At 38.5% G+C, this 27,505-nt stretch overlaps 2 protein-coding genes across 5 annotated transcripts in view; one reads left to right on the top strand and one right to left on the bottom strand.

The window, feature by feature from the left end:
- Positions 1 to 314: 314 nt before the first annotated feature.
- On the bottom strand, positions 315 to 11,198 carry GTF2H5 (general transcription factor IIH subunit 5). Of its 2 annotated transcripts, none has more exons than XM_025866389.2 (3): positions 11,106 to 11,198; positions 10,201 to 10,273; positions 315 to 2,866 (listed from the first exon to the last, which is right to left on the bottom strand). In XM_025866389.2, the coding sequence occupies exons 2-3, from the start codon at positions 10,233 to 10,235 to the stop codon at positions 2,686 to 2,688; spliced, it is 216 nt and encodes a 71-aa protein (XP_025722174.1). In that variant the 5' UTR covers positions 10,236 to 10,273; positions 11,106 to 11,198; the 3' UTR covers positions 315 to 2,685. The 2 variants fall into 2 exon arrangements, with proteins under 2 accessions (XP_025722174.1, XP_025722173.1); XM_025866388.2 differs by lacking the exon at positions 11,106 to 11,198 and adding an exon at positions 10,895 to 11,099.
- A 50-nt stretch (positions 11,199 to 11,248) lies between these two features.
- SERAC1 (serine active site containing 1) overlaps positions 11,249 to 27,505 on the top strand; it is a 60,674-nt gene continuing 44,417 nt past the window's right edge. For all 3 annotated transcript variants that reach the window (XM_073894161.1, XM_025866387.2, XM_073894160.1), the window contains exon 1: positions 11,249 to 11,380. The gene's annotated coding sequence lies outside the window, so the exon portion shown is untranslated. The remainder of the gene's footprint in view (positions 11,381 to 27,505) is intronic.

Below are 27,505 nucleotides of genomic sequence, written 5' to 3'. Positions count from 1 at the left end.
TTGGTTATGTCCTATTCTCTCGTAGCTGAACAAGTCAACTAAACAGCTGCAAGTGGGCTTCCTAGTATCACAATGTCCTGTCTTTCTTAACGCAGTGTCCAGAGAGAAATAGTTAACATTTGCTCCAATATGGCTTTTTTAAAAAATGAGAGCTGGGGCCCCTGGGTGGCTCAGTCAAGTCGGTTAAGTGGCTCAGTCGATTAATTCGGCTCAGGTCATGATCTTGGGGTCCTGGGATTGAGCCCCATGTTGGGCTCCCCGCTTAGTGGAGGAGTCTGCTTCTCCCTCTCCCTCTGCCTCCCCCGCTTCTGCTCTTTCTCAAATAAATAAATAAAATCTTTGGGGGAAAAAAAAAAAGATTTTCCTTCACATAAGACTCTTTGCATTCATTGTCCAATACTGTTTTTTCCATACCTTTTAAACTGGGATTTTAAGAAAAATTTTCTTAGGTTTCATGTTAATATAAAAGGTATTAGCTGACAAATACCTGAGGTTTATTTGAAATTGACTTAGATATGCCTGAAATACAAGACTCAGTGCCATTTCAGTACAGCAGGAAATTCTAAAGAAATGTATTTTCTGGGGGGCCTGGGTGGCTCCGTCGTTAAGCGTCTGCCTTTGGCTCAGGTCATGATCCCAGGGTCCTGGGATCGAGCCCCGCGTTGGGCTCCCTGCTCAGAGGGGAGCCTGCTTCTCCCTCTCCCACTCCCCCTGCTTGTGTTCCCTCTCTCGCTGTGTCTCTCTGTCAAATAAAGAAAATCTTTAAAAAAAAATGTATTTTCTACTCAACAAATTGTAGTACAAAATGTACCAATAATGCCACAAAATTGTTTGCACTGTTATATGAGAATCAAACTTCTGTGGATCATTTTGGTGGGAATCATGATAGATGGGTAATTATATTACAAGACCCCCAGTGGATGCCTGAAACCACAGAAAGTCCTGAGCCCCATGTATACTATGTTTTTTCCTGTATGTACATATGTATGACAAAGTTTAATTTATAAATTAGGCACAGTAAGAGATTAAGAACAATAATTAATAACAGAGTAACAACAAACTGTAGTTAAGGTTATGTGAGTCTGGTCTCTCTCTCAAACCATCTTACTGTACTGCACTCACTGTCTTTCCTCCTGGGGATCCTCATGTGAGATGACAAAATGCCCACATGATGAGAGGAAGTGAAGTGAATGATGTAAGCATCGTGACCGGTCGCATTAGGTTACTATCAGCCTTCTGACGACAGTGAGAAGGAGAATCATCTGCTTCTGGACCTTGGTTGCCGGTGGAAAGTGAAACCACGGATAAAGGAGGACCTACTGTACCAAACAGTGGAAGTGTCCAGCTTGTGTGAGTGAGTGAAAATGGTACACAGGTACTTTGAATAAGCACACCATACGAGGGAGGAAAACTGCATTATGGCGTCACAAAAGTCCTCTTCTCTCTTAGAAAATTCGCATCACATGAACCCATCCTCGTTAACACTATCTTCAGGAAGGGAACCAAAGCTCCTATCAGTGTTATTTCTGCCTCCAAAAAATCATAAAACCATATGCAATATATCTTAACCCGATCATCCCGCTTCCCACAAGACTCACTTTGTTTCTATTTGGTCCTCCTTCCCTTTCTTTAAAATTGCAGTTGATACACAATATTCTGTTAGTTTAAGGTGTATAACACAGTGAATTGACAATTACATACATTACAAAACGCTCACCACAGTATGTCTACTTACCATCTGTCACCATACAATGTTACTACAACATTATTGACTATATTCCTTATGCTGTACTCTTTCTACAGTCCTTATTTCTTTATAAAAAGGGTTTAAACGGATTCTCATGTGGAATAAGGCACAAATAAAACAAATTTTTTTTTTTTTAAACAAAAGAACACTTGTCCTGATGGGAAAGGAAAATGTGACCAAAAAAGTTTGAACAAGTTAAAGATGAAGCATGCAACGTAACAGGCCCATTGGTTATTTCTAATCTTCTACACGTGGGGCCTGAACTCATGACCCTGAGATCAAGACCTGAGCTGAGATCAAGAGTTGGACGCTTTATCAACTAAACCACCCAGGCACCCCAAACCCTCTGTACTTTTAAAACACTGTATTTTTAGGGAAATGCAAAGTGTAGTTTACACTAATGTAACATGGTTCTCTTCCCCATCTTCTTCACCAATAGAGCTGGCCACTATGCAGATATTATTTGCAAAAACATAAATATTACCAAAGGTCCCACTTTGGCATGTTTAAGTAATCAATCTGTGAAGTTTCTAATTAGATCAGAACAAACCACATCCACACTATAAAATCCCACATTAACAGGAACAAGCAAAACAAACACCTAGGTTAAACTGATAAAGGCATATTCCATTATATTCTTCATGTGTTAAATTGGTATTCAAAAACCATTTACATTTATATTTTAATGTAGGATAATAAAAGCCAAATTACAGACAACATTGAGGTTTTTTTTTTCTTTTTTTAAATTCTAGGGTACATGTACTGGGGACAAAAACAAGAAAATCAGTTCAGGGACTTTTTTCTGAACAAACGACATCACAGGTTTCCCATGATATGTGCCTAAGCCGCTAAGTCTCATCTGTCACACAGGACACTGAATGGTGACCATCTCTCACATTTGTTACTTGTAATTCCTAAGTGATCAATATTGAGTATCTTCACTTCTGAGTAAGAGAAAAAGCATTTTGGTCCATTAATTCACCTACTCGCTCCTGGAGGACGTTAACCAACTCTGCAATAACGAACACATGAGTGTCATCAATGTCTTGAATGATGAACTTCTTCCCTAAGGCATTTGATTCATCCAAGTACAGCAGGAACTGCTTCATGGCAGGGTCACTGCAGAGAGAAACACATGATAACCACTCACTGAGTTGTGAAATTACACCTGAGCAATGAGAATTGGGTATGCAGAATTTTTAGGGTAGCTTTAAAAGTTCTAAACTGTTACTCCCTCTGTCTCAAGTATTAGAACTGTTCCATCAAGTTTTAGAGAAAGAGGCCAATGATAAGATTTTAAAAGAGTAATTTGTCACTGACAAGTGAAAAAGTAATGTTCAGAGCTTTGTAGTTAATAGGGCCTAGAATCACAGCACCCTTAACTGATTTAAAAAATTAATTTCCTTACTTGCCCGTGACCATAACATTTAAGACGCCAATAGATTTCCACGACCTTGCCAGTGAAAAATTAATTTGAGTTAAACAGTCACTGTGATAAAGCAGGGTGAATAGTAAAAGTCAGATCTGGATTCAATCTCAGTTTTATCACTTACTTGTGTGACCTTAATATGTACTTAATCTTCAACGCCACAAAATGAACCTACATGACAGAACTGTTAAAAAATTAGAGGAGAATAATGCCAAGGATAGTGTTTGGCTTGCAGTAGGTTCTCAAGTTTTTTTTTTTTTCTCCTCCTTAAAATTCTGAACTTTATTAAGTTTGAACTATCACTCAGAATCTTTAAAGGAAATCCTACCAAAATCTTCTTCAGAATACTGAGCTCAAAGAAGAGACACAAATTTAACTCTATTTGTGATTTTTAGTTTGGAATGAATAAAGTCACAAGGAAAAGAGGGATACAATTTCTAGGATTTACATGGGGTGCCTGGGTGGGTCAGCTGGCTAAGTGTCCAACTCTTTATTTCAGCTCAGGTCATGATCCTCAGGGTCCTGGGAGCAAGCCCCATGTTGGGCTCCTAGCTCAGCAGGGAGTCTGCTTGAGGATTCTCTCCCCTTCTTCCCGCCCCCCACCACCAGCTCTCCCACACCTGTCTTTCAAATAAATAAATCTAAAAAAAAAAACCAAAAAAACAATTTCTAGTTTTTACAGAAACATCTGTCATAAAAACCCTGAATCACAACAGAGGACACTCGCTAGACCTAATATAATGTACAATAATGTGTTTAGCAAAAAATGAGGTCAGTGTAATTTCCTGAGAAGATTAAAAACAAGTTTTACTTTTTTCAAGTACAAACTGGGTATAAGTGAAGCTAACAAAGGTAAAGGACTTATTTCAATCACTAAATGAGTATGGTTCATGGTATATTAACTATTAATAAAGTCAAGTCTTCCTAGAGATGATTTTAATTATTTTCAGTAACTTACCATTACAATTTTATTAATAATTTACTAAACCATAAAATGTGAATAAACAAACAAGTCTGGGGCGCCTGGGTGGCTCAGATGGTTAAGCGTCTGCCTTCGGCTCAGGTCATGATCCCAGGGTCCTGGGATCGAGTCCCGCACCAGGCTCCCTGCTCCTTGGGAGCCTGCTTCTCCCTCTGCCTCTCTCTCTGTGTCTCTCATGAATAAATAAATAAAAAGTTTAAAAACAAACAAACAAACAAGTCTGCCCACATCAGAACTGACATAAATTTTAAATTTAGTTTCTAGTATGCCTGTTACCTTAAGTTCGGAACAATAACCTAGATTTGGCAAAATTCAGTCATATTCTATGGTTGCAGTATTAGAATGAGCATTCTAATCTGCAGAATTGATTGGTTCAGAAGTAAATTTGCTACTTTACGCTTTATTCACTCATTCAGTAACTATTTATTGAGCACCCGTCATGTGCTAGGCACTACTCTGGTCCTGGGTCTTCAGCAGTAAACAAAACAAGTCAGAATCCTCCCTGTCACGGAGCTTATATTCTACTGGTAGCACTACGATCACCACGCGCACACACACGTACACACGCGCGCGCACATGCGCACGCACACAAAGTAGGGAAGTAGGATGAGAAATGGCAGGATGAAAGTGATAGGGTCTTGTAAGTTTAAACAGGGGAGGCAGGAAAGGCCTTACTGAGCAGTGACATCTGAACAAACAAGAGGCAGTAAGCGAGGCATGCAGTGACTCAGGCAAGGGCATCCTAGGCAGAGTGAAGAGTAAAGGCCATGAGGCTGGAGAGGGGCGACTAAAGGGGACAGAGGTGGAAGAGGAGGTCAGAAAGTTAGAGCTGGGCCGGCTCACAAAGGGCCTTGGAGGTGATTTTAGCAGTTTGGCTTTTATTGAGTGACATGATTTAACTTACAGACTGACTTCAATTTTAAACGCAAGGATCATACTGCCTGCAGGGTTGAGAAAAGACTGGAGGGTAGTGAGGGCAAGGGTAGAAACAGGGAGACTGATTAGAAGGTGACTGTAGTAACCCAGGCAAGAGATGATAATGGTTCGGACCCACATGGTAACAGTGAGAGGAGGAGAAGTGTCTGGATTCTAGACATATGTTGAATGTAAAGCCTGCCTAACTTGCTGAGACTAGACTCCAGCTTTGAAGGAGAAGAATTAAGGAGACTCCCAACATTTTCAGTCAGAGCAAATGAAAAAGTGGAGTTGCCTTTTACGGAGATGAGGAGGAAGGAGGAAGAACAGGTTTGCTGGTAAAATCAAGAATTGGGTTTTAGGCATGTTACCTGTGAGATGCTTACTGGCACCCAAGTGAAGAAACTGAGTAGGAAAGCGGATAGACAATTCCGGATTTCAGCAGCGAAGTCCGGACTGAAGAGAAAAAGTCAGTCATCAAGCTCTGACAAGGGAATTAACACAGCTACAGAGAAGAGACCAAGGACCAAGACCCAGACCCAGTTTCCCTAATGTCAAAAGGTTAGGAAGAAAAGGACAAATCAGCCAAGTAGATTATAAAGCAGTGACCACTGAGGTAGGAAGAAAACCCTGAGTCCTGGAAGGTAAGTGAACAAAGGACATTCAAGAAGAGGAAGCGATCCACTGTGTCAGGTGCTGGTGACAGGAACAGTTAAAGAGGATGGAGACCTAAGTGCCAGGGGGACTCGCAAATGCGCTTTGAATCAGCACATTGGTGTTTTCAAATTTTGCCATTTGCATACTATCCTTGCTCATTTAGCCATCTCTTGTAACACCTGAGCTACCTATTACTTCTTATATTTCTTTATATTGCCTTTAAATCAACTTTTAAGCTTAACTTTGCCTGGTATGAATCACCAGTCATCCCACTGTGTTTTTATCCTCAAATAAGCTAAACTGGTCATATAAAAACAAGTTTTGTGTTCTCCCCCTCCCTTTTGTGTTCTCCCACAAACCGTCTTGAACCAGCACCATTGCCCATACCTGGGGAAACACTGCGAACTGACAAATGAGATACCTAGAAAGTGGTGAGGCACTGAAATAACTACCTCCCTTATTAATCGCTTCAATTCAACTTTCTGAAAGGAGCAAGCGATCTGAGGCTGAATTCTCAAGCATGTACCTGAAATATAATTTATAACGACTCAAAAGGTCAAAGTTTAAGGGACTTTTATTATGAAACATTGAGGGAACTGGAATATATTGCCTGAATACAGGGCTATTTATTCTACTTCCTCATGAAGAGATTCTATGGGAGAACCTGCTGGTAAGAGAGAAAAACAAAACCAAGTGCCCACAGACATACTTGGTTAAAGTCCTGGGATCAGGGCTAGTGAGCAAGAAAAAAAGGTCTTTGACCTGGAGATGTGAAGGTAGATATCAATCAAACTCCCTCCTACATAACTTGAGTTTAACCTCTATAAAACATGATTCTAAAAAGTATTACACCACAAAGGCTCTACCAGGATGACATAGTTAGATGTAAAGCAGACCAGAGACTTCACTGGTCACCTGCACAAAATTGTCAGCACTGTCCATCCCATCAGAATGATAGTCTTGCGGGGGGGAAGTGGAGGGATGGGTTAGCCTGGTGATGGGTATTAAAGACGGCACGTACTGCATGGAGCACTAGGTGTTATACGCAAACAATGAATCACGGAACACTACATCAAAAACTAATGATGTAATGTATGGCGATTAACATAACATAATAAAATAAAAAAAGTAAAAAAAAGAATGATAATCTTGGCTCAGTCAATGGTAAACTATCCTTCCTGATAATAAATAGCTAACAGGTATAATTACTTAAAAATCTTAAAAGTATTTCTCCAAATTCTATATCTACTGAGAACAGAATGTTTTAGAAAATTGTTATTGAACATGAAATGGCTTTGTTTGCTTAGTTTATTTCCTTCTTACAAGCATTTTCCAAAGTGTTTTTGGAATAAGCGTATTGTCCAGCTTGAGATATAGTTACCTTTATTAGGGTCCAGCATATTGTAGGTGCTCAATAAATATTTGCAATGAGTAGGGTCTTAAGAGAAAGAAAGGGCCACCACAGGGGACATTGAGCTAACCAGAATAACAGTCCCAAGTTCCCAATATGACATACAATAGGTTTATTCTTAAAAAGACACGATGCTAAAGAAAATACTGGACTCAGACTAACTCCAAGCCCAGCTAAGTCAACCAAAATATGTATGATATATAAAATCACTGAACCTCTCCATGTCTTAGGGTCCTAGGTAGTAAGATGCTTATATATTGCAGGGTTGCTGGATTTAGAGAATACATCTAAAAACACTTTGTTCATGGTAGATACTCAAATGAAAAGCAATTAAAATGCCAAGAGTTTCTGGGTGTGTGGGAGGATACAGGTAGAAAGGTTTAAATTACCCATTTCTATCCCTATTAAAGGATTTGTTGTTCCAAAAATATTTTTGTTACTACTAGCCTGTGTATATGATATTCTAAGAATATGCATGCACACATTCTTTTTAAAAACTAAACACAATAAAGGGGTGCCTGGGTGGCTCAGTCTGTGCAGTGTCTGCCTTTGGCTCAGGTCATAATTCTAGGGTCCTGGGATCGAGCCCTATGTTGGGCTCCTTGCTTATCAGGGAGCCTGCTTCTTCCTCTCCCTCTGCCTGCCGCTCCCCCTGCTTGTGCTGTCAAATAAATAAATAAAAAATCTTAAAAATGGGGATGAGAATACCCGTATCTGGGGGGCGCCTGCGTGGCTCAGTTGGTTGAGTGTCTGCTTTCGGCTCAGGTCATGATCCCGGGGTCCTGGGATTGGGCCCTGTCAGGCTCTCTGCTCAGTGGGGAGCCTGCTTCTCCCTCTCCTCTATCTGTATCTCTCTCAAATAAATAAAATCTTAAAAAAAAAAAAAAGGATACCTATATTTCATAGGGTTGTTGTGAGAACTGAGTATTACCGTGTGCTTAGTATAATACCTGGTAAATGCTCAGTGTCATTTCATGAAGGCATTCAGACTTTTTATTTACCATTGTATTACACAATGTCATTGTCCCATAACACTTAAAAATGTTTTCAAATACTTTAATTGCTACATTATTTGATTATAAAAATGTCACAATCAATGCTTAATTTAGTGATTCGACATTTCAACATTTCCATTCAACACCTGGTGCTCATCACAAGTGCACTCCTTACTCCCCATCATCATCAGTTTGTTCTCTATAATTAAGAGTCTATTTCTTGCTTTTTTCCCCTCTGCTTGTTTCTTAAATTCCACATGAGTGAAATCACATCATTATTTGTCTTTCTCTGACCGACTTATTTCGCTTAGCATTACACTCTCTAGCTCCACCCTCAACACTATTAGCACATTCAATTACCTACATTTTTTTTTTTTAAAGATTTGAGAAAAAGCGCGTGCACGCACGCCAGCATACTCTGGGGTGGGGGGAGAGGCAGAGAGAGAGAGAGAATCAGAGAATCTCAAGCAGACGTCCCGCTAAGTGGGGAACCCTGACGCAGTAGTCCAATCTGAAATCTATTCCACTTCTCTACTAAAACAGTTCTCATTAAAAAAACAAACAAACAAAAAACCGAGAAAAAAAAAGAAATCGCTGACTTCTAGTGTGTCTTCATCTTATTCCATCTCTCATCACCACTGGACATGGCCCACTCACCTTTATGAAACATTCCCTCTTAGCTTCCCTCCTACATCACTGGCTCTTTTCTTCTTGTCTTTGTTGTGTCTGTCCAAACATTAAATCTGCACTGCTCACTACTGAGCACTTGAAATGTGGCCAGCCTGTGAGATGGGCTGTGAAAGTAAACTCCACACTGGATTTTGAAGCTGTGGTATGAAAAAAGACTCAGCAAAATTTTGAAATCTTAGTAAGAACTTTGAAGATTTAGAACATGTCAAAATATTTTGGACACACTGGGTCAAATAAAACATACTAATTTCACCTGCTTCAATTTACTGTTAATGTGGCTAATAGAAGATTTAAGACTACATATGTGGCTCACATTGTATTTCTATAGGACAACGTTGTCCTAAATGCCAGAGTATCCTACAGTTTGGTTTTGCTCCTCCCCCCGCCTTGCCATCACAAACAAGTGGGGACTGAGCAAGAACTGGTCCAATAATTTAGTTTTTCAGACTATGTGATAACAAAGCCCTTAGTAGCTTGCTTTGAGGAATTCACTGCTACCCATTAAGGTCTCTAGCTTCTCCTATGAAATGTGTGCCTAGTTTAGACAATCTTCAACTGGCTCTTGATTTTTACTCTTTTTTAAGGCCACAGTTTGTGATGGTGAAGACATAGGCAGACCTTAAAATTCTAGTCCCTGATGGTTGGAGGACAATACGAGCACTGTTCCTCTAAAGAGCGTTGATCTAAAAAATACACTGCCCCTGACCAAAACATGCTGGAAATACGCCAATTACATCAACTGGACTGAGACACTGAAATCTGGCACTAGGAAGAAACACAGCAATACAATCTGTCTCACCTGTTATATAAGAAAAATGAAGTTGAGGGCGCCTGGGTGGCTCAGGTGGTTGGGCGACTGCCTTCGGCTCAGGTCATGATCCTGGAGTCCCGGGATCGAGGCCCGCATCAGGCTCCCTGTTCGGCGGGGAGTCTGCTTCTCCCTCTGACCCTCCCCCCATCATGCTATCTCTCATTCTCTCTCTCTCAAATAAACGGATAAAATCTTAAAAAAAAAAAAAAGAAACATGAAGTTGAGAAAGCTGAAAGACTTGATTCCTTCAGATCTTTTTTTTCTTTTAAAGATTTTATTTATTTATTTGACAGGGAGTGACACAACGAGAGAGGGAACACAAGCAGGGGGAGTGGGAGAGGGAGAAGCAAGCTCCCAAGGAGCAGGGAGCCTGGTGCGGGACTCGATCCCAGGACGCTGGGATCATGACCTGAGCCGAAGGCTGACCTTTAACGACTGAGCCACCCAGGCGCCCCTGATTCCTTTAGATCTTAAAACAAAATGAAAACATGGATTCTAGAGGTACATATACATCAAAATTAAATATGGAGATTTAAATTTCATTAAGTATCAAAACTACTAACCATTCTATTAGCACTCCTTTCAAGACGTTGACCATCTTTTCCCAGTCAGAAGGTGCAGATGACCTTTAAAATGCTAATAAAAAAAGGTAAAATCAAAAAACATCAACTTTTTCAATATACTTTGGAGATTTGCCTCTTGAAATGAGGCAAAATATTAAATGTCACATTAAACATTTAAGTCTATGAAAAACAGGGCTAACATTAACATAGATATTCTGATTTTTAAAATGAAGATGAGTCTATTGGAATATTAATGCAGAAATCTTACTTGCAAATGCTACCCAGGTCAATCCTAATGAAAGCAAGCAACCTAACTCTACGCCCGCGTACCCAAACCAAGTTTAGAACACGAGTCACAAGATTTCTATTCCCACCCAGGATAATGATAAAAGATAAGATTCCGGGAGGCAAAAATCACAGAACGGTAGCTGTGAAAGGGATGGTGAGGACGACTATCTCATTTCACAGATGAGATGGAGCGAAGAGACTAAGCCGTAGCTCCGGGGGGGGGGCGGGAGGGGGGAGAAGGGAGGGGGAAGGGAGAGAGGAAGGAGGGGGAGAGAGAAGCCAGGTCTCCAGATCTCGTGTTCTTTTACCACATAAATCAGGTTCCCCAATGATCTGCCCGAGGAGGAAAATATCCCACGCGGCGGACAACTTAATCCTTAAACTTCACCTGGGCGCGAGCCATTACCTCCCGTAATGAAATCCACGGTTCAATTACTGCGGGAAGCCTCCAAGCCTCTTCAGGAAGGGCCCCGAGAGGTGCCGGACACCGCCTTGTAACCCAGCACTTGGAGGACAAGCTTCTAGGACTTTTCTTCCCCTCCCCTCTTTCCTCGGGAGCCCTCGGTTTTCCATGCACCCCACTTTCCCCTCTCGCTGGGAGAGCCGAAACCACGTACCTCCGCCCTCAAAACCAGCAGCACTTGGGCCTTGCCAAGCGTGCCTGCGCCGGCTACGTCATCGGTCAGCGACGCTCTTGTGGGTGGGGCACGCCGGCGGGAGGCGGAGCACGAGCGGGGTTGAGGGGGCGGGGCGGGGCGCGACGGGGGTGGTATCACATGCCGCCGGTGACCGGCGGGCGGGCTCCGGCTGGCAACCGCCGAGAAGGGTGGGCTTCCTGCCGCCTGAGTCAGCGGTGAGCGGCTGAGGGCAGGCCGAGTCCGCGTGCCGGCAGGTAGGAAGGGGAGCCCGGGCTCGTGGGGGTCGGGCGAGGGCTTCGGCGAAGTCGGCACAGCTGGGAGTGGGGAGGCGGCGCGGGGGCGCGGCCCCTGACACACCCGCTGACCCGCCGACCCGCAGCCGGGAGCGAGGGCCTCTCCGAGCCTGGGCCGCCCGACCATTCTCTCCCGGTCGCTGCCCAGCTCTGGTTCCTCCCTGAGGCCCCCAAAGCCCCTGCCGGTACCGTCAGCCCCCACTGGGTAGTCACGGAAAGGTGAGGAGGAGGAGTAAGAAACAGTCTCGTTGAAATCGGAACCTGCCAGACCACAGCTTCTAGCTGTGACCCGAGGGGGTGCATAGATCGAATGCTGGTAGGTTTTTAAACCCCGAACGGTCATTGTAAGACCCCAGAGGGTTCATAAAATTAATCCTTTCCCCAAATTTTGGTGTGTAGTCTAATAGAGCTCTCTCTTTAATTATTTTTACCGGTGGAGGTTTGAGGCTCTTGCTTAGGTTCTTTAGGTCATTGTACTTCCCAATTAAGCGAATGCTGCACATTACTACTTAATGTGTTTGTCATTAATAAACCCAGCTCTTATATTCATTTCCCTCTTCTTAGCCCTCAAATTTTTCCCTCTTTTTGGTTTCCGTATTGCAGGTTCTGCGCTCGCCCTAGGCATGGTTCTTACAAAGTGTCTTTTTTTGATTAAAATATTTTTTACAATTTTTTTAATTTAAAAAATTTTTTATTCAAGTATAAACAGAATGTAACATTAGTTTCAGGTGTGCTATATAAAGATTCAATTCTGTGCATTACTCAGTGCTCATCATTGTAAGTGTACCCTTAATCCCCTTCACCTCTTTCACACATCTGCCCATCCACCTCCTCTTTGGCAACCACCGGTTCTCTATATTTGAGTCGGGTTTTTTTTTTTTTGGTCTCTTTTTTGTTTCTTAAATTCCACATATGAGTGAAATCTTATGGTATTTGTCTTTGACTTATTTCATTTAACATTATAATCTCTATATCCATCCATGTTGCAAATGGCAAGTTTCCATTGTATTTTAAGGCTGACAGTCCATTGCATACCCTTGCTTTATCCATTCATCTGTGGATGGACACATGGGCTGCTTCCATATCCTGGCTATGGTAAATAATGCTGCAGTAAACATAAGGGTGTTTATATCTTTTTGCATTAATGTTTTAATTTACTTTGGGTAAATACCCAGTAATGGAATTACTAGGTCATATGGTAATTCTAATTTTTTCTATACTGTTTTCCACAGTGGCTGCACCAGCTTGCATTCCCACCAACAGCGGACAAGGGTTTCTTTTTTCCACATCCTTGTCAGCACTTGTTATTTCCAAGTATCTTTTCTTTCCTCCCTGCCCCCGACCCTCTTGCATGCATTCTCCTCCTTGACCATCTCATTGAACCTCCACTCTTGTGCCCCAGGTGCTGGCCTGAGGCCTACACATTAATCACCTGTGAGTAATCTAAGCACCTCTCAAAACTGAGCTAGTTCTTATCTTTCACCATTACTTCAAAACCTGCTTTTCTTCCTGTGTTTCTCTGAATCATCCAGGTTTAAAATCTCCGTCCATTTATTCAGCAAACATTTTTGTGCACCTGGTATGTGCCAGACACTGTTCTAGACACTGGGAATACAATGATGAACAGGCAGCCAATTACAGTGGGGGGAGAAAGCAAAATCAGTTAACAAGAAGGTAGATGGTGATGTAATAAAGAGTGATTGGGCTCTGGGGAAGAACCTGCAAAATAATTGCAGTATTTATTTGGAAAAGTAAATAAACAAATAGCTAAGAAAAGTTTGAGACAGAAGAGTAATGCTATCAAAATATAAAACTACAGCATTTAATACAGTGTGGTAGTAGTATGAGACAGAACAATGGAACAGAATAAACATCCCAGAAACAAAACAAAAGAAAAATGTGTGTATATGTGTAGACATACATATACATGCATTTATAAGGTAAGGGAAGAGATCACAAATCTGGGAAAGGGAAGTAGCACTCAATGGGGGGAAAATGGCCTTCAGGAAGATTTCTGAATTAAAAAATAACTTCTATGTACCATCAATAACTAGGAATTTTAATTTTCAAATAGGTACTATTCATACCAGTGTTCAAAGCTAAAGGTATTTAGAAATAGATCACACTGAAGCTGTATAGTCCTCTAGGGAGAAAATTATAATGTTTTTTGAAACACATAACAGAAGACCCAAGTAAATGGAGAGATACACGGTATTCATGGGTGGGAAGACTCCATATCATAAAGGTGTCAGTTTTCCCCAATTCTATAAATTCAGTGCAATTCTAATTAAAATTGTACAAGATTTTTCATGGAACTTGACATGCTGAACCTAAAATATATATGGAAATCCAAAGGACTAGGAATCACTAAGTCAATTTTGAGAAAAAAAAAAAAATCAAATGGAAGTCCCTTCCTCCCAGGTATCAAAACTTAATATGAAGCCATGATAATTAAGACTACTTAATTGTTGTGTTAATTGCTAATATTGGTTCAGGGATAGAAAAGTGGTCAGATGGAATAGAATGGAAAGCTAGAAACACACCCACATAAATATGGGAGTTTAGCATACCACTAAGTGGTCTTTTAAAACGGGAAAGTGTACCCTGTTCACTAAATGATATTGAAATACGTGGCATCCATATAGAATAAAGACTAAATTAGATTCCTATTACTGTCCATTCACAGCAGTGATTTCCAGATGAAGACTTCAGTGTGAAGGACATCTATATATTATTTAGAAAAATATATAGGAGGCTATACTGTTTCCAGGAAAGATTTTTTTCACCTAACATAAAGTTTACCGTTTTAGCCGCTTTTAGGTGTATAGTTTGGTGGCATTTATGTTCTTGTGCAGCTGTCACTACTGTCTATCTCCAGACCTCCTTCATCTCTCTGGGAAGGATTTCTTAAGTTACAAAAAGCACGTTGAGGATGCTATTGCATTATTCCAGGTGAGAGATGATGATGATTTCAACTAGATGTGTAATGGTAGAGACGAAGAAAGGCAGATGGGTTTGGGATGTATTTCGATGGCATTGGGCAGGAGTTGGACAGGGGGTGAGGGGAAAACAAGGAATCAGGCAACATTTAGGTGTTTTGCTTGAGCCACAAGACAGGTCAGTTATCATTTATCACCAAAAACCATTGGCCATTTGGTTGCAGTGGGGAGGATGCGTGGAGGAAGACTTCAGGGAGGAAAAAATAAAGAATTCTGTTTTGGACAGTTAAGTTTGAAAGATCTGTTGGACATTCAAGTGGAAATGTTCCAGTAGCTGTTGGATAGATGAGTCTGGAAAGATTGTGGCCGAAGGTACAACTTTGGGATCACTGGCATATAGATAGTTAAAACTGTGATGTATCAGAATCAGGCTTGGCTGCATTACAAAGAAAGTAGATGCTAATAAAACCTTAACTCTGCATATGATTCCGTGGGTAGGCAGGCCATAGCTGGTGTGGCAGCAGCGCCATGATCATCAGGGACTTGGGCTCCTCTTTCTTGCCGTTCTGCCTTCCTTAGCATGCTGCCTCATGGTTGAGATGGCTGCTTTCATTCCATCTGCCACCTGCTCATAGCAAGGGGGAAAAGGAAAAGGTGAAGAAAAGCACATACTGTTTTAAGGACACTGCTAAGAAGTTGCATGTGACACATCCGCTTAGAGCCCATTAGCCGGTTTCTAATCAGCGGTCACACTTAAGTAGAGGGAGAGATATGTAATGTTGTCTTTATTCAGTTATCTGTATGCCCAGCTACAATTCAGGTGTTTTCTTAATAGGAATGAAGAGGACATTGGATGTTTAGTTTCACTTTGGTTTCTTCTCCAGCCGGGGCAATGAAGCTACCATTGCGAAGCTCTGGTGACTTCCCTGTTGTTAAATTTAATGGAATTTTTGAGTATTTGTTTCATTTGGTACTCATAATCTCTCCCTTTTTACTTTCTGTGTCCTCAGAATTTCTCCTCTGTTCTCTACTTAAAGTTAGTATTTCATATTTAATGCAATCATAATCATAATCCGAAAGGCTTTTTAAAAACAGAAGTTGACAAGCTGACGTTAAAATTATATGAATGTGCCAAAGACCTAGAGTAATCAATATTGAAAAGGAAGAACAAAACCAGAGAACTTGTACTACCTAGCTTAAAGATTTATTTTAGAACTCTAGTAATCAAGACAGTATGGTATGAAATAGATCAATGAAATGGAATAGAGTCCAGAAGTATGCCCATACTTACATAGACAATTGATTTTCCAACAAAGCACAATTTAGTGAGGAAAGTAAAATGTTTTCAACAAATAATGCTGGAACTATTGGATATCCATATGGGGGACAAATGAACCATTTCACCCAATACACAAAAATTATTTGAGATGAATCAAAGACCTAAAAGTAAAAGGTAAAACAAACTTACAGGAGAATTTCTGTGACTTTGAGGTAGGCAGCAATATCTGAGACAGGACACAGAATGCGATGACAATAAAAGAAAAAAATTTGATAAAAGAGACATTATGAAAGTAAACCTGTTCATCAAAAGGTATTTTTAAGAAAGGGAATAGACAAGTCACAGAAGAGGAGATATTAGCAATATATATGTACATATATCTGATAAAGAATTTGTTTCCAGAATGAATAAAGAGCTGATAACTCATTTAAAACACCAACAATCCAAATTAAAAATGAGTAAAAGAACAGATTCACATAAAAATAAATGTAAATGGCTAACATGAATATGAAAAAGTGCTCAACATCGTTAGTTTTCAGGGAATTGCAAATTAAAAACACAAGGAGATACTGCCATGTACCCACTAAAATGGTTAAAACCAAAAAGGCTGACAGCATCAAGTATCGGTGAGGATGTGGAACAACTGGAACTCTCATACTCTTTCATTACTGGGTGCAGTGTAAAATGGTACAGTCATGTTGGAAGAGTATCTGGCAGTGTCTTATAAAGTTAAACATAGTCCTGCCTTATGACCCAGCAATTCCACTCCTAGGTACTTACCCAAGATAAATGAAAAATGAAAACATGGGTCTACAAAAAGTCTTAAATCAGAATGCTCGTAGTAGCTTATGGTAGGCAGAATACTGGCCTCCCGTAGGTGTCCATGCCCAAATCCCTGGAACCTGTGAATATGTTATGTTATTATGGCAAAAAAGGACTCCGCAGGTGGAATTAAAGTTCTAGAACTTAAGCTAGGGAGATTATTTTAGATTACCTGCGAGGACCTAATATAATCACATGGGTCCTTAAAAGTGGAATAGGAAAGCAGAAGGGTCAGAGATAAGGCAATGTGAAAAGGATAAACTGTTGCTGGTTCTGAGCTGTAGAAGGCTACCTGCAAAGGTCAGAGGGTGGCACCCAGACAACTAGCAAGGAAACAAGGACTTCAGTCGGACAGCTGCATGGAACTGAATTCTGCCAACAGCCTGAGTGAGTGTGCGAGTGGATTCTCCCCTAGAGCTTTCAGTAAGGAATGCAGCCCTGCTAACACCGTGGTTTCAGCCTTATGAGACTGAAAACAGAAATTCAATCTAAAGTAGTTCCTAAGAATCTGCATTTTAATAATCTGATAATCCTAAAATGACATTTTGAGAGGCACTTTTTTATATACTATTCTTCAGTAAATTCACCCCAACAAATGGTTTCAGTTAATAGTATGTGCTAATGACTCATAAGTCTATATAGCTTAGATCTATCTGCTGAACCCACATAATTTAATGGACATCTTACATGAATATTTTATAGGAACCTTAATCTCAGCATGTTGAAATTGGGAATTCATCCTTCTTCTCAAATCAATTTCTATTCCTGTGTTTTCCTATTTTGATAAATGTTACCCATATATGCCCCGGTATGCCCCAGTATTCCAAACTGGAAACTGAGAACCATAACCATCTCCTCCCTGTTACTCATTATTCTCCTTTTTCAAGTGGTTATTAATTCTATTCTCTTAATAGTTCCTAAATCTGTTTCTTCATCATTCTCAGAGCCACTGCTTTAAATCAAGTACATGTTTCTTCTTGATTATCATTAAAAGCCTCCCCAGTAGTTTTCCCCCACTGCTGCTTTGGCTTTCCTCCAACGTATTTTCAATCTTGTCAAGTTTAAAAAAACATTTATACCATGTTACTCCATTTCTTTTTTTTAAAGATTTTGTTTATTTGAGAGAAAGAGCGCGAGAGAGCATGGTGTGTGTGTGTGGGGGGGAGCACGGGGGGAAGAGGGAGAGGGAGAAGCAGGTACCCTGCTGCACAGGGAGCTGGATGTGGGGCTCAGTCCCAGGACCCTGGGATCATGACCTGAACTGAAGGCAGACAACTGACTGAGCCACCCAGGCACCTCTGTTACTCCATTTCTTAAGGTTAATTTCCCAAGAGCTTCCCATAACTCAAGGTAAACTTCAGACTCCTTAACTTAGCTAAAAAGAACTTTGATGATCTGCTAGCCCCTGCCTTCAGTACTCCTGTTTTGGTAATCAACAGAATAAGCTGACATAAAGTCAGTAAGGAGAAGACCTGAAAAACACTATTAACCAATTTGACCTAATAGACTTTTGTAGAGCCCTCTGCCCAACAACAGAATATACATTCTTTTCAAGTCCATGTGGAACATTCGCCAAGACAGACCATATTCTGTGTCACAAAACAAACCAAGTTTTAAAAGAATTGAAAATATACAAAGCCTGTTTGCCAACCACAATGGAATTAAGCTAAAAATCAACAGACATATCTGGAAATTACCAAATATTTGGGAAGTAACACACTTCTAAATATTCCATGCATCAGAAAGGAAGTCACAATATATATTTTTTAAAGATTTTATTTATTCGATAGAGCATGAGTGGGGTGGGAGGGGCAGAGGAAGAGGGATAAGGAAAGGCAGACTCCCCTCTGAGCAGGGATTCCTGATGCGGGGGCTTGATCCCAGAACCCTGAGAATGTGACCTGAGCCAAAGTCAGACGCTCAACTGACTGAGCCACCCACGCACCCCGGAAAATATTTTTAATTGAATGAAAGAAAAACAACAGTATATCCAAATTTGAAGGATGCAGCCAAAGCAGTACTTGAGAAATTTTTAGTGTTAAATACTGACAGAAAAAAAGAAACCTTAGATCAGTGATTTAAGCTTCAATTTTAAGAAGCTCGAGAAGGAAGAGGTATTTGAGATCAAAGCAAGCAGAGGGCAGAGGCTAATAAAGGTAAGAGCACAAATCAATGAGATTGATAATCAAAAAACAACAAGGTAATTAATTGAAACTAAAAGCTGCTTCCACTACATCAAAAAACTAATGATGGTATGGTGACTAACATAATAAAACAAAATAAAATTTAAAAAAATCAATAAAATTGATAAACCTCTAGCCAGACAGGCTAAGAAAAAAAAAGACAAGACACAAATTGCCAAAATGGAATGAAAGAGAAGGCCTCACTTTAGCCTTAAAAAGATAATACAGGAATATTACTTAAAACCTTTTAAGGAGCAAAGAATACCAGTTCTACATAACCTTTTCCAGAATATAGGAGAAGATGGAATACTTACTAACTTATTTTATAAGACTAGCATACTTTGATGGGAAAATGAAAGATCTCACAAAAAAAACCTAAAGATTGATATCTCTCATGAACAAAGACAGAAAAATCCCTAACAAAATACTAGCAAATCAAATTAAAAATATCTAAGGTATCATTACTTCAATTTATTCTGGAAATATTAATGTGATGTATTAACAATCACATATTCACCTTAATAGAGGCACAAAATGCTTTTGTCAAAATTCAATTTGGTAATAGAAGGGAATGTCCTCAAACAGGTAAAGGACATCTACAAAAAAGTCTACAGCTAACATCATCCTTAATATGATTAAAGACTGGGTGCTTTCCTCCTAAGATCAGGAACAATATAAGGATATCTGCTCTCACTGCTATTCAGTATTTTACTAGAGGTCCTACCCCATGAAATAAAGCAAGATTAAGAAATAGAAGGCATATAGATTGGAGAGGAAGAAATTGAATTGTTCTATTCACAGGCAACATAATTGGATATGTAGAAATCCTAAATAGTCACCCTCCCAAAAAAAATAAGAGTCCCAGAATTAATGAGTTTAGTTTAACAGGTCACAGGATATAAGGAAATACACAGAGTCTATCATTTTCATATACTAGCAAAGAACAATTGGGAATTGAAATCAAAAAAGAAAAATCCTGGAAGTATTATTTACAGTTGTACCAAAACCCAGGAAATAGGTATAAAATTTTTAAAATACCTGGCAATGTTTGTATGCTGGAAGTGACCAAACATAGGTGAAAAAAATAAAAGATGACAGAACAAATGGAGAGGTGATCCATGTTCATGGATTGGAAGACTCAGTATTAATCACAAACTCAGATTTTTTTTTTTTTTGGTAGAAATAAGCTGATTCTAAAATTTATATGGAATGACAAACGAGCATAGCAAAAAATTTTTGTAAAAGAACAGCCAAATTCAGAGACATTACTTAATTTTAGGATTACTATAAATCTACAATAATCAGGACAGTGTGGCATTAGAAAAGATTGGGTCAACATATAGATTAATGAAATATGTAGTAGTAGACACATATACACATGATCAATTATTTTTTGGCAAAGATGCAAAGGCAATTAAATGAGGAAATAGTAGTCTTTTCAAATGATTTTGAAACAATTGCATGTTTGTATGCCAAAAAAAGAAAAAGAAGAAAGGAACCTTGATCAATACTTTAACACTATACAAAAATTCACTTAGAATGGATCATAAATCTAAATGTAAAAACCTAAAACTGTAAATCTTGTAGAGAAAGGTATAGGAAAATATCTTGGTGACCTTGGGTTAGGCAAAGATTTCTTTTATGCAACAGCAAAAGCATGATCCATAAAGTAAAAAATTGATTAATTTGACTTCATCGAAGTTGAGAACTTTTGCTTTTTTTTATTTTTTATTTTTAAAGATTTTATTTATTCATTTGAGAGAGAGAGAGAGAGACAGAACACAAGTAGGGAGAGAGGCAGAGGGAGAGGGAGAAGCAGACTCCCCGCTGAGCTGGGAGCCCAATGTAGGGCTCAGTCCCAGGACCTGGAGATCATGACCTGAGCCGAAGAGAGATGCTTAACCATATGAGCCACTCGGGCGCCCCAGAGGACTTTTGCTTTCTAAAAATACAAGAGAATGAAAAGACAAGCCATAGTTTGGAAGAAAATGTTTGCAAATTGTATATCTAATGAAGATCTTTTATCCAGAATATATAAAGTATTCCTAAAACTCAAGAAAACAACCTTATTAAAAATGGACAAAAGATTTTAACTGTATGAAAGAATAGAGATGGCAGAAACAAAATATGGAAAGAGCCCAGATGTCCATTGATAGATGAATGAATAAAGAAGATGTGGCACATATATATAATGGAGTATTTACTCAGCCATCAAAAAAGGATGAAATATTGCCATTTGCAATGAGGTGGATGGAATTAGAGAGTATTATGCTAAGCGAAATAAGTCAGAGAAAGACAGATACCATATGATTTCACTAATATGTAGAATTTAAGAAACGAAACAGATGAACATAAGGGAAGGGAAGGAAAAATAAAATGAGATAAAAACAGGGAGGCAAATCATAAGAGACTCTTTAGGAAACAAACTAAGGGTTGCTGAAGAGGAGTTGGGCAAGGGGATGGGGTAATTGGGTGATGGGCATTAAGGAGGGCACTTGATGTAATGAGCATTGGGTGTAATATGCAACTGATGGATCACTAAATTCTATCCCTGAAACTAATAATACACTATATGTTAACTAAATTCAATTTAAATAAAAACTAAAAAAAAAAAAAAGATGGCAGATAAACACATGAAAAGATGCTCAATATCATTGACCATTGAGAGGATGCAGGTTAAATCTATAATGAGCTATTACTTCACACCTATTAGAATAGGTAAAATAAAAGCAACTGACCATATCAAGTATGAATTAAACTGCAGAACTACTGGAATTCTAATAATTTACTGGTGGGAATATAAAATGGTACATACAGTTTGGAAAAATTTGGCAGTTTCTTATAAAGTTAAAATACATTTACCTTTTGACTCACATCTAGGTTATTACCCAAGTGAAATGAAAATTTATGTTCATACAAAAAAAAAAAAAACAAAGCCTGTATGCAATGTTTATAGCTGAAACAACCCAAATATCCTTCAGCTGGGGGACATATAAGCAAACTAGTAATATCCATATAATGGAATAGTACTAGCCAATAAAAGGAATGAATTACTGATACAACAACACAGGTAATTCTCAATTGCGTTTTGCTAAGTGAAGGAAATCAGACTCATGGGCTACGTGCTATATGTTTTCATTTATATAACATTCTTGCAAAGGTAAAACTAAGGTCAGGAAAACAAGTCAGTGGTTTCCAAAACTGGTATGGAAGAGATTTGATTAAAAGGGACAAAAATGTTTGGGTTGATAAGAATGTTAGATTTTGATTTGATTGCATTTGGCGAAACTTTGGAACTGAATATTTAAAAGGTGAATATTACCTTATCTAAATCACCTTAAAATGAACAAAAATGTGTATGAACAAAATTTTTATCACTTTTTCCTCTGAAACTGAGAGATAATCTGCAGTACTCTTGATAACTTAGTACCACTAATTTCCCAGAGACCAAAATTTTAAGAGATACTGATTTAGACAATGGGGAATTAGTGAAAGATTTGAAGCAAGGGAAAAATGTGCTTAGATTTATAAAGTTACTTTTACTTCCAGGCAGCACCCTCTGCTTTCATACACATGAAAACTTTATTTAAAATGTAATGGAAGAACTTGGAATTGTGAGAAGGAAGAGAAGAGGAAACTCCGGAAGAAAGTTATAGCACTGAGGGAAGTTTGAAGAATTTACAGGATTATTAGAAACTGATGGAAAACTTAATTACTTGGACCTAACATGCATGTAGAGTTGATATCTAAAGGCATACACCTTCAAGGAGATAGGGACTAGAAAATGTCTTCCCATTAGACTATAGAAAGAACACTGGAAACTTCCTTTTTACCAGGAGCATGAAAGAGTGGAAATTAGAACTCTAATTCTACACCACTTATGCTTGTGGTGTTTGAATTGACACTATCTTCCTAGTGCTGAGGACCCAAGTTGAGAAATCTGTAAATTAGTAATACCTGTTATATTTTGGCTGAGAAAATCTGAAACTGTGCCATAGCTCAGAGCATATAGAACCTCCATAGGAAATATTCCCACTGAAGTTGAGTTCTTAAAGATTACAAAGAATTTAAGCAAATAAACCAAGAAGGATAACCAGCCCTAATTTTTAGAAATAGTGATTCCAACAGACAAACATTAAAGTACGTTTAAAGTGTAAAGGAAGGCTTAGAAACTATGTGTGTTAGCTATTTGCTGCATTTTAAACTACCCCAAAGCCGAATAGCTAAAACAATCATTTTATTATTGCTTACAAGGTTGAAGGTTGGATACAGGGTTTGTAGGGTCAGCTAGGAGTGAATTGGTCTGGGATGGCCTCAATGCCTGGCAGTTGATGCTGTCAGTTGTCACTGGTGGCTGGGCTAATGGGGATTTTGGGCAGCGTTTCTTTTGTCATCCAGCAGACTAATCTGGGCATCTTCACATGATGGTCACAAGGTTCCCAAGAGCAGCAAAGACAGAAGCCTCACTGCAAGTGCTTCTTAAGTCTCTGCTTGCATCATTTCTCAATGGCCTCATGGCCAAAGTCAGATATAAGCCAGTCCAGAGTCAGTGTGGGAGGGTACTACCAAAAAACAAGGAAATAGGAAAAGGAATAACTTATGGCCATTTTAAAAACTCTACAATACCTGAAGACAGAAACAGAATAGTGTATCAGAAGAGCAGGCAAGTGTGAAGGTGAGCCAATTAGAAATTTTAGAAGGTTATTTAAATACTCAGTGGATAGGTTGAATGGCAGGCTAAATACAGCTTAAAAAAATGGTGAATTGGAAGATAAATTTGGGGCTCTATCTTAATCCATAATGCATGTCAGATATATAAAAAGAAAGTATGGAAGAAATTGAGATTTAGAGAACAGAATAAGAAAGTCTAATATACATATAATAGGAGACCAGAAAGAAAAAATTGAAGGGGGGGGGTCAAAGTGGTAATTGTCACCAATACTGCAGAATTGAAGAAAATTACAGGTTCTAAGATTGAAGGAACACACCAGATCTTGAGCAAGATATAAAAACAAACCCATACCCAGACATAAAGTAGAGGAGTTTAAGAACGTCAAAAACAGATTTTAAAACTGCCAGATGGAATATAATAATCACAATCACAATAAATAACATTTATTGAGCACTTAACTTGAAATAGGCACTATTCTATATGCTTTACATGTATTAACTCATAATATTGATAACAACCTTTTAAAGTAGTCCTGTAGGAAAGTGACACACAGATTAATTAACTGGCTCATAAGCATATGTCTAGTTGTATTTTAAAATATTCCCAGGATTTTGTTTTAATCATGTATTTTAAGATGACAGAAATAGAGACAACTACATTAAGAGGTATTATTATTTGTAGTTCCCAAGAGGAGGGGCTATGCCACGCCATGCAGGGCCACATGGAGAAGTATTAGGGTTGGTCAGGAAGTAAAATTGAGGGGAAACCACTGGCCAGAGCCTTTGTTATGGTATTTGTTAGAAGGAATGGATGAGACAGGATAGGCAAGTTGAACAATTTTAGGATTGGCTAGTTTGAATAATTTTGGTAGGCTCTGGGCTATAGTGGTGGTCCCTGAATATCTGATACTTTGTCCTGGATTATTTAGGGCAGAGGGAATATTGGCTTGGTGTGTAATGGTTAGATAAAGGAAGTGTTTGGGAGTGCGGACTATGGATTAGTTGGTTTGCATATGGAAGATGTGCTCACAAGCAAGTTGTTTACAGTTTCTAGGAATTAGCTAAACCTGGGTCCTGAAGACCCCAAAATGTCAAAGCATTATAAAAGGTACAATCAGTACCGGTTGTTAGTGGAGCTGAGTTTGACACTAGGCAGCATGGTTCTACAAAGAACATTCTTAACCTCTTTATTATTTTTGCCTATAAAGAAAGAAAGATTAGACTTGCAATGGGTTTCTCATGAGCAACAAGAAATATCAGATGAAATGTCAGTGGAAGTATCATTGATTTGCTGGAAGAAACCATCTGTTAATCTAGAATTCTGAACCCAGCTAACTGTGTTCTAAGAAAGAGGGTGAAATGCAACATACTCAGACATGCTGAGAGTGAGGGTGCTAACTCCATGTAGGCCTTCATGAAGGGGCTACCAAGAGATGTAGCTTCATCAAGAACGGTTTGACCCCAGGAGGAGGTTGTAGATGTAAGAAGCAATGGTAAGGAAAGAAATTGGCAAAAATGTTGGTAAATACTTGACTGCTTTTAAACATGACTCATTTGGGAGCATAACAGTATTGCTTAAAGTTATACTTCATATAGCATGTTTAAAATGCAATTATTTTCTAAATGAATAGAAATAAATAGTATAACTTTAAACCAGTTAAAGGATAATAAAACTTGGATCTGTCCAACATACAATAAATGTAAATGGATTCAATTCTTCTACTAAAAAACAATTTTGAAATTAAATATGAATAATACCAAAAGCTTATGAGCATGATGGGGAAAGTTAAATACTTGTTAAAGGAAAACTGGTAAGGACATACTAATACATGAAATAGAAGTTAAGGCAATAAATGTTAATAAAAGAGGGCACATATAGGATGATAGAAGGAATAGGGTAGTAAGGTTCTAATCATGAATTTGCATGTACATAATGACACCTTTTCACATCATGATAAATGATAGTATTCATTTGGCTCACCAATTGGGGAGTTCTGCATTAGAGGGTAAGATATATGAAGGCAAGGACATAGTTTTCATGTTTATTGCTATACCTCCAGTGCCTGGAACACTTCCCAGTTCATAGGGACTTAGAGAAGTATTTGTTGAATGAATAAATAATTTAAAGAAATAATGGATAGGGGAAGTTGACAAATACACAAGCCATTATGAAGCTTGTTAAAAACCTCTCTCAGGTACTGGTAGATCATAGAGACAAGAATTAGTAAGGCTATAGAAACTTTTAACAACATGCTTACCAAACTTGATATAATGGATATATCTAAATTCTGCTTTTAACTAAGAATAAATTTGTGTGATACATTTATAACTATTGATTATTACCAGCTAGCAGAACAAGTCTCCACAATTCCAAAGAATCTGTGCTATATAGTGCAATAAAAAGATAATCTTTAGAAATTTCATGTTTGGAAACTACAAACAACCCTAAACAACCCATGGATTGGAGGAAATCATAGTGGAAATATCAGGACTTGTGAAATTTAGATAAAGCAAAATTTAGTGGGGGAATTTACTATCCTTTTTTTTTTTTTTTTTTTTAAGATTTTACCTGTTTATTTGACAGAGCAAGTGAGTACAAGCAGGGGGAGCAGCAGAGGGAGAGGGAGAATCAGGCTCCCCGCTGAGCAGGGAGCCAGACATAGGACTCCATCCCAGGACCCCGGGATCACGACCTGAGCCAAAGGCAGACGCTTAACCAGCTGAGCCACCTAGGTGCCCCGAGGGGAATTTATAGTCTTAAATTCATTTATGAAAGTTCAAGAAATACTCTTAATATATTAGTTAAGCATTATTGAAGGAGTTAGGAAAAGGACAGAATGAACCCAAAGAAAGAAAGAAGGACATAGTGAAGAGCAGAAATAGGAAATAAAATAGAGATGATTAGCAAAACCAATAGATAATTTAAAAATTAATAAATATTTCAATTAATAAACTTCTACAAGACTGCCCCCCCAAAAAGGTACAAATAAGCAATGCCAAGAACAACAACAAAAAGTAGACAATTTTAGGCATGAAAAAAATCTAGAATAGCATGAACAATTTTATGCTAATGATTTTGAAAACTTAAGTGCCTATTTTCTTGAAAAATACATATTATCAAGACAAATTCAGAAAGAAATATCTAAATAAAACAGTAATTGTAGAAATAAGTGACAAAAAAGCATGTTAGCAATCAGATACAATGTGTGGACCTTGTTTAGATCCTAATTGTAGCAAACCAATACTAAACAAAACAAAAGTTTATTAAATAATTGAAACACTCTTGATATTTGATGATACTAAGGAATTTGTTTTGACATATGGTGGTTAATTTTTTTTAAGGAAAAATATACTGAAGTATTTGCAGATTAAATGATAAGACATTTTAGATTTGCTTCAAAATAATAGGGTATGGTGGTGGTGGAAAATGAATGTGGTTTTTGGTATAGCTTACACTGTTCAGTACAATAGCCACATGTGGCTATTTAAATTAAAAGTAATTAAAATTAAATAAGATAAAAATTTTAGTTCCTTAGTCATACTCCATATTTTCTCACTGGTAGTGCAGATATAGGAAATATCTATCACGCCAAAGTTCAGTTGGATAGAGCAGGTTTATATGAAAAAATTGGCCACGTGTTGGTGATTTTTGATGCTGATAAGATCCACTTGATTTCTCTTTCTCCATTTTATACATTTGCGTATGCATTTTCCATGAAAGGAAGAAACAGAAAGGAAAAGTGTGTGTGACCCTTGTGAAGAAAATTACAAAAGGTCTAAAAAACTTGAAGATGTAACTTTTCACGAATGGGGGGACTCCATGTAATATCAGTTCTCCCCAAATTAATATGTAAATCCAATTCAATGCCAGTCAAAATCCAATAGCTAAGACAGTCCTAAAAGGAATGGGGATGGGAGGGCTCACTCTAGAAGCTATCAAGACTTATTTTAAAAAATGTAGGAATTAAGAAAGATATTACTTCATTGATGTAAGTTTAGACGAATAGATCAGTGGAGCAAAATTGTCCAGAAATGAACCCTAAGTATATTAGACCTTGGTGTATGGAGGACTCTTCTATTCAGTGAGGAAACTATGGTCTGGTAATAAATGGTCTTAGGATATTTGGTTTTACGAATATGATTATTTGATTTTAGACATTCTGGGTTTTAGGTGTTTGTGGTACTTAAAGTG

This window comes from Callorhinus ursinus, unplaced genomic scaffold, assembly GCF_003265705.2.
Source record: "Callorhinus ursinus isolate GAN/ISIS: 27379988/994484 unplaced genomic scaffold, GSC_fseal_2.0 scaffold6, whole genome shotgun sequence".
Taxonomy (NCBI): domain Eukaryota; kingdom Metazoa; phylum Chordata; class Mammalia; order Carnivora; family Otariidae; genus Callorhinus; species Callorhinus ursinus.
This window is presented reverse-complemented; position numbering and strand designations above follow the sequence as displayed.

Excerpts from the sequence above, each read along its gene's own strand:
- GTF2H5 (XM_025866389.2), bottom strand. The coding sequence starts at position 10,235 with ATGGTCAACGTCTTGAAAGGAGTGCTAATAGAATG. Across the intron at positions 2,867-10,200 it reads AAAGGAGTGCTAATAGAATG|TGACCCTGCCATGAAGCAGT; the intron begins GTTAGTAGTTTT and ends TTCTCTCTGCAG.